The following is a 6,296-nucleotide window of genomic DNA, read 5'->3' as shown; positions in this document are numbered from 1 at the left end:
GAGATAGGGGTCTTGCTATGTTGCCTAGGCTGGTCTTGAACTGCTGGGCTCAAGCAATCCTCCCACCTTGGCCTCCCAAAGTGCTGGGATTACAAGTGTGAACCATTGTGCCCAGCCCACTTTATTACTTTTTTAATGCTAGGTCCTGAGTCACCTTTCTAATCTTCTATGGTTGTTGGGTCTACTTAAGCTTTCTACTTCTTCTGAGGTCAGTTCTTGGCTCAGTGACTTGCACAGGTTGATGCTTAATAAATGCTAAGTATGAGGGTGCAACAAAAGGGGTAGGAAGCTGCTGGACTCTTAGCTTCAAATGCCCACCTCCCTCCCCTTCTGCTCAGGATCCCACTCAGCCTCTGCATCTACCTCCAACTACATGCCTCCTCACCCAGGAAGCTCTCCTGGGTTTCTTCTCCTGTTCTGTCTTTCCTGCTCCATTCCTTGGTCAATAGGTCCACCTCTCTGCCTCTGTGCTGGGCAGATGCCACAGCTCTCTGATTTCTGGCTGGACAAAGCAGGGAGGGTATGTGTGTGCGGAAGAGGCCTCCCCAAACCTCAGCTTCCCCCCTCATGCCTGGCACATTCAGCCTGTGCCGCCACCTCCCCCAGCAGTTCCGATCACACCAACATCTGGAGAATGGGCCACCAGGGTCTGTCTGCGGCTCTGGGCAGGGATTTGCATGTGACTACAAATATACATGCACACTCTGGCCTGCCGCCTCCGCATTCTTTGCCTGGCCCTTCACACCTGGGCCCGAGACAGGTCAACGCTGAGTGGCTGGATTTGCATGCGCGTGTATTTCTGGGCAGGGTATCAGCTGGGGCAGTCTGAGAGGAAGTTGTTGAGGGAAGCTGTAGGGTTGTGGAGGAGGTCAGTGACATCTCTCTTGATCTACTCTGCTCACCAAACCTTACTGTCCATTCCTGGTCCTGATCCAGAGGGGCTTTTAGTCTGGAGGAGACGAATCTGGATATATATACCCTCAATGCCATGGAATCTGAACTGGAGGAGGATGGTGACTGTGGGAGACCATAAGAATGGCAGGGAGGACTTCCTAGAGGAATGGGTTTTTTGAACTGGGTTTTAATGTTTGAATAGGAGTTGGCTTGGTGAAAAAGGGGAAAGGTTCCTTCTAGTCAAGAGATATTTATTGAAGAGAGAGAAGCAGGCAAGAGCTGATTTGGGAAGAGGACTTGAATGCCAGGCTAGGTGCTGGAACTTTCTCATAAGGGCAGTGGGGAGCCATGGAGAGTGTGTGAGCAGGAGAGGACCATGCTCAGAGCTGTGTGTTGGGTAGATTCCCTCAGGGGCTAGAGTGGAGGATGGCTTTGGTTCCATGTCACTGGGGTTCAGGAGAGTGAAACTCCTGCGTGCGTTCATCTGCACCTGTCAGGCCTGGCTCCAGAGCTGGTGTAGGGCCTGCTGGCTTCTGGAGGACTAAAGCACCCTGGAGTAGAGTGACTTAAAGTGCAAGGCACAGGCCCAGCACAGAGGGGGCCCTACCCTCAGTCTCTGTCCAGACAGACACAGCCCTTGCCTCCTCTCCAGCTGCCCATCATCTCCATCCTGGCCTCCAACAGACCTGCTCCCCATGGAAACCATGAGCTGAGTCTTAAAATAATAAACCAAGCCCATCCCTTCTCTGCTTAAAACCTTCTCATAGGCTGGGCGCGGTGGCTCACGCCTGTAATCCCAGCACTTTGGGAGGCCAAGATGGGCGGATCATGAGGTCAGGAGATCGAGACCATCCTGGCTAACACGGTGAAACCCCATCTCTACTAAAAATACAAAAAAAAAAAATTAGCCGGGTGTGGTGGCGGGCGCCTGTGGTCCCAGCTACTCGGGAGGCTGAGGCAGGAGAATGGCGTGAACCCGGGAGGCGGAGCTTGCAGTGAGCCGAGATCATGCCACTGCACTCCATCCTGGGTGAGAGCAAGACTCCATCTCAAAACAAAACAAAACAGAACAAAAAAACAAAAATTAGCCAGGCTTGGTTGTGCATGCCTGTAATCTCAGCTACTTGGGAGGCTGAAGCAGGAGACTTGCTTGAACCTGGGAGGTAGATTGCGCCACTGCACTCCAGCTGGCATGACAGAGCAAGACTCTGTCTCAAAAAATAAAATAAAAGGCTGGGCGTGGTGGCTCATGCCTGTAATCCCAGCACTTTGGGAGGCCGAGGCGGGCGGATCACAAGGTCAGGAGATCGAGACCATCCTGGCTAACACGGTGAAACCCCATCTCTACTAAAAATACAAAAAAAAAAAATTGCCGGGCGTGGTGGCGGGCGCCTGTGGTCCCAGCTACTCGGGAGGCTGAGGCAGGAGAATGGCGTGAACCCAGGAGGCAGAGCTTGCAGTGAGCCGAGATCATGCCACTGCACTCCATCCTGGGTGAGAGCAAGACTCCATCTCAAAACAAAACAAAACAGAACAAAAAAACAAAAATTAGCCAGGCTTGGTTGTGCATGCCTGTAATCTCAGCTACTTGGGAGGCTGAAGCAGGAGACTTGCTTGAACCTGGGAGGTAGATTGCGCCACTGCACTCCAGCTGGCATGACAGAGCAAGACTCTGTCTCAAAAAATAAAATAAAAGGCTGGGCGTGGTGGCTCATGCCTGTAATCCCAGCACTTTGGGAGGCCGAGGCAGGCGGATTATGAGGTCAGGAGTTTGAGACTAGCCTGACCAATACGGTGAAACACCGTCTCTACTACAACTACAAAAACTTGCCAGGCGTGGTGGCACATGCCTGTAGTCCCAGCTACTTGGGAGGCTGAGGCAAAATAATCATTTGAACCAGGGAGGTGGAGATTGCAGTGAGTTGAGATCGCGCCACTGCACTTCAGCCTGGGTGACAGAGACAGACTCCATCTCAAAAATATATATCTATTAAAAATAAAAAATAAAATAAAATAGGAAATAAAATAAAATATGCTCTCATAGCTCCACATCACTCTTAGATCAAAACCCACAGCCCTCCTCCAGCTCAGAAGGCCCACAGTGGGCCAGGTACAGTGGCTCACACCTGGAATCCCAGCCCTTTGGGAGATTGAGGCAGGAGGATCACTTCAAGCCAGGAGTTTGAGACCAACCTAGACAACATAGTCAGACTCCATCTCTGCAAAAATAAAACAAAAATTAGCAGGGAGTGGTGGCACTCACCTGTAGTCCCAGCTATTCAGAAGACCAAGGTGGGAGGATTATTTGAGCCTGGGAGGTCAAGTCTGCAGTGAGCTGAGATTGCACCACGGCACTCCAGCCTGGGCAACAGAGCAAGACTCTGTCTCAAAAAAATAAATCAATATGGCCAGGCGTGGTGGCTCACGCCTGTAATCTCAGCACTTTAGGAGGCCAAGGCAGACAGATCACTTGAGGCCAGGAGTTCGAGACCAGCCTGGCCAACATGGTGAAACCCATCTCTACTAAAAATACAAAAATTAGCAGAGTGTGGTGGTGCATGCCCATAATCGCAGCTACTCGGAAGGCTGAAACAGGAGAATCACTTGAACCCGGGAGAATCACTTGAACCCTCCAACCTCATAGCTGTTTCTTGTCCCTCCTCAGGGCCCTGGTTCCTTCTGCCTGCTGTTCCTTCTGCCTGCTGTTCCTTCTGCCTGGAACCTGCTGTTCCTTCTGCCTGGAACTCACTTCCTGTCTCAGCTCTGAGGGTCTCAGTGCAGACAGAGACTTCCCAGTTCTCCCCCATCGCATGACCTCTGCCCTAGCCGTGGTGTCTATGTCTAAAATGGGGACAGATGGAGTGAGAAGGGGCTCGAGTCAGGTCTTCCATGCTTAAGAGACTCAGGCCTAAGCCCCAGCCCTGCCACTGCTCTCATGGGACCCCGGGCATCAGGGGCATTTCCGGAGTCATCTTGGCCCTGGGACCTCTGGACCAAGGCCCCCCTCCACCCCCCAGGGACCCATCAGGGTAGGGGCAACACATCCCAGCCGTGGGAACAGTCCCGATTCCGGCTGGGGATTAAAATTAGCCCTGGAGGTTAAATTTAGCAAGTTAAGCCGGAGCTGAGGGTCTGGGACCAACAGCCTGAGCTCTACATAGTTGTGGGGGCTCAGAGACCCAGCCCAGAGAGGGCAGAGGGTGTGCCTGGGGTCACACAGCATGCCATATGTGCCATTCGAGGTGTCTGACACTTCTGGGCCCTGGGATAATGAAGGCCTTGCCCAGACTGCTTGGGCAGGGGTCTGGGAAGCCCCTGTGACCACTCCCAGAGAACAATCTGGATTTCTTTCTTTCCTTCTTTTTTTTTTTTGAGACTGAGTCTCACTTTGTTGCCAAGGCTGTCAAAGTCTCGGGATCTCGGCTCACTGCAACCTCTGCCTCCCAGGTTCAAGGGATTCTCCTGACTCGGCATCCTGAGTAGCTGGGTCTACAGGCGCCTACCACTATGCCTGGTTAATTTTTGTATTTTTAGTAGAGATGGGGTTTCGCCATGTTGGCCACGCTGGTCTCAAACGCCTGACCTCATGATCCACCCACTTCAGCCTCCCAAAATACTGGGTGGCATGAGCCACCGCGCCCAGCCGGATTTCTTTTTCTTTTTAAGACAGAGTCTTGCTCTGTCACCCAGGCTGGGGTGCAGCGGCACTCCTGCCGCAGCCCCCCAAGTGGCTGGGACTACAGGCGTGCACCACGACACCTGGTTAATTTTTGAATTTTTAATAGAGACAGGGTAGGTTGGATGCAGTGGTAATCCCAGCACCTTGGGAGGCCAAGATGGGTGGATCATGAGGTCAGGAGTTTGAGACCAGCCTGACCAACATGGTGAAAACCCGTCTCTACTAAAAATACAAAAATTAGCTGGGCATAGTGGAGGGTGCCTTTAATCCCAGCTACTCGGGAGGCTGAGGCAGGAAAATCGCTTGAACTTGGGAGGCGGAGGTTTTAGTGAGCCAAGATTGCGCCATTGCACTTCAGCCTGGGCAATAAGAGTGAAACTCATCTCAAAAAAAAAAAAAAAAAAAAAAAAAAGAGATGGGGTTTTGGCATGTTAGCCAGGCTGTTCTTAAACTCCTGATCTCAAGTGATCTGCCTGCCTGGGCCTGCCAAAGTGCTGGGATTACAGGCGTGAGCCACCGTGCCTGGCCTGATCTGGATTTCTTGATAACTTGTTGCCAAGCCTGGTGGTGGGTGCTCAGCATTTCATACCAGCCCATTCACAGAAGAGCAAACTAAGGCCTGGGGAAAGGGCCTTCTGTGCTGAGGGCTGCCCTGAGGGTCAGAGGGAAGGCCAGGCCCGAGTGCAGGTCCGCGTGACCCTGGAGAGGCCCCTTGCCTGAAGCCTCAGTCACCTGTGACATGGTAGAGGCTGGGGGGTGGAGTGTGGTCACACAGTCGGCAGAGCGGGGACGTCCCCTGGGGTGTCAGGGGATGTCTGTACAGCGGGCGGTGGCTGCAGGACAGGCCACGTGATTTGATTGTTCCCAGGAACCTCGCGTGGGGGTCTCTGGGGAAGGCCTGGACCCCAACATAGTCCAGCAGTCTCCTCCTCCTGGGACCCCTACCAGGGCAATCTCACATCTCCTTGAGTGGGGTACAGGATTTCTTCCAAGTCACCAAGTGGATGCCAGGCCCACACCCTGGCCCAAGGACTCCGAGCTGGAGGCCTTTCCAGAGTGTGCCTGCATCCTCCTGCTAGAGCAGCCTCAACCTCCCCAGCTCAAGTGATCCTCCTACTTCAGCCACCAGAGTAGCTGGGACTGCAGACATGTGCCACCATGCCTGGCTAATTTTTGCATTTTTTGTAGAGCCGGGGTTTCAACATGTTGCCCCGGCTGGCCTCAAACTCCTGGTCTCAAGTGATCCTCCTGCCTTGGCCTCCCAAAGTGCTAGGGATCACAGGCGTGAGCCACCATGCCCCATTTGGTCTAAACATGTTTATTGAGCCTCTACTGCATCCTCAGGCTGGCCGGGGGCGGAGTCTGCGACAGTGACCCAGCCTGCCTTGATTTGCCCCATCATCTTCCCCTCAGTGACTGGCAGGGGCAGGTAGAGGAGAGGTGTGAGGCTGGGGTACCCCTCTGCACTCTCCACCCACTCACTCTGTCCTCTCCCTCTTCTCCTCCTAGACAGAGATCGCTCCACTCAGCCTGGGACAATGGGGAGGAAAAAAATCCAGATCTCCCGTATCCTGGACCAAAGGAATCGGCAGGTGAGTTCCACCGGGTGGAACAGTGGTTGGGAAAGACATTCCTAGCAGGGGGCATGGCCTAGGCAAGGGGCTGACCCGACCAATTGAACTGCAGGGGAATGAGGAGGCATGAGGAGTCCTGATGCCGTGTC

The 6,296-nt window shown here is 53.4% G+C and overlaps 1 protein-coding gene across 1 annotated transcript in view; it reads left to right on the top strand.

Moving 5' to 3' along the window:
* Positions 1–6,296, top strand: part of LOC105500370 (myocyte-specific enhancer factor 2B) — a 25,770-nt gene that overhangs the window by 14,539 nt on the left and 4,935 nt on the right. The window contains exon 2 of the mRNA XM_011925865.1: positions 6,083–6,165. Coding sequence (XP_011781255.1) covers positions 6,112–6,165 — 54 coding nt within the window. The 5' untranslated portion in view covers positions 6,083–6,111. The remainder of the gene's footprint in view (positions 1–6,082; positions 6,166–6,296) is intronic.

This window comes from Colobus angolensis, unplaced genomic scaffold (genome assembly GCF_000951035.1).
Source record: "Colobus angolensis palliatus isolate OR3802 unplaced genomic scaffold, Cang.pa_1.0 Scaffold66, whole genome shotgun sequence".
Lineage (NCBI taxonomy): Eukaryota > Metazoa > Chordata > Mammalia > Primates > Cercopithecidae > Colobus > Colobus angolensis.
The sequence above is the reverse complement of the archived record's forward strand: the minus strand, read 5'-3'. Positions and strand labels throughout refer to the sequence as shown.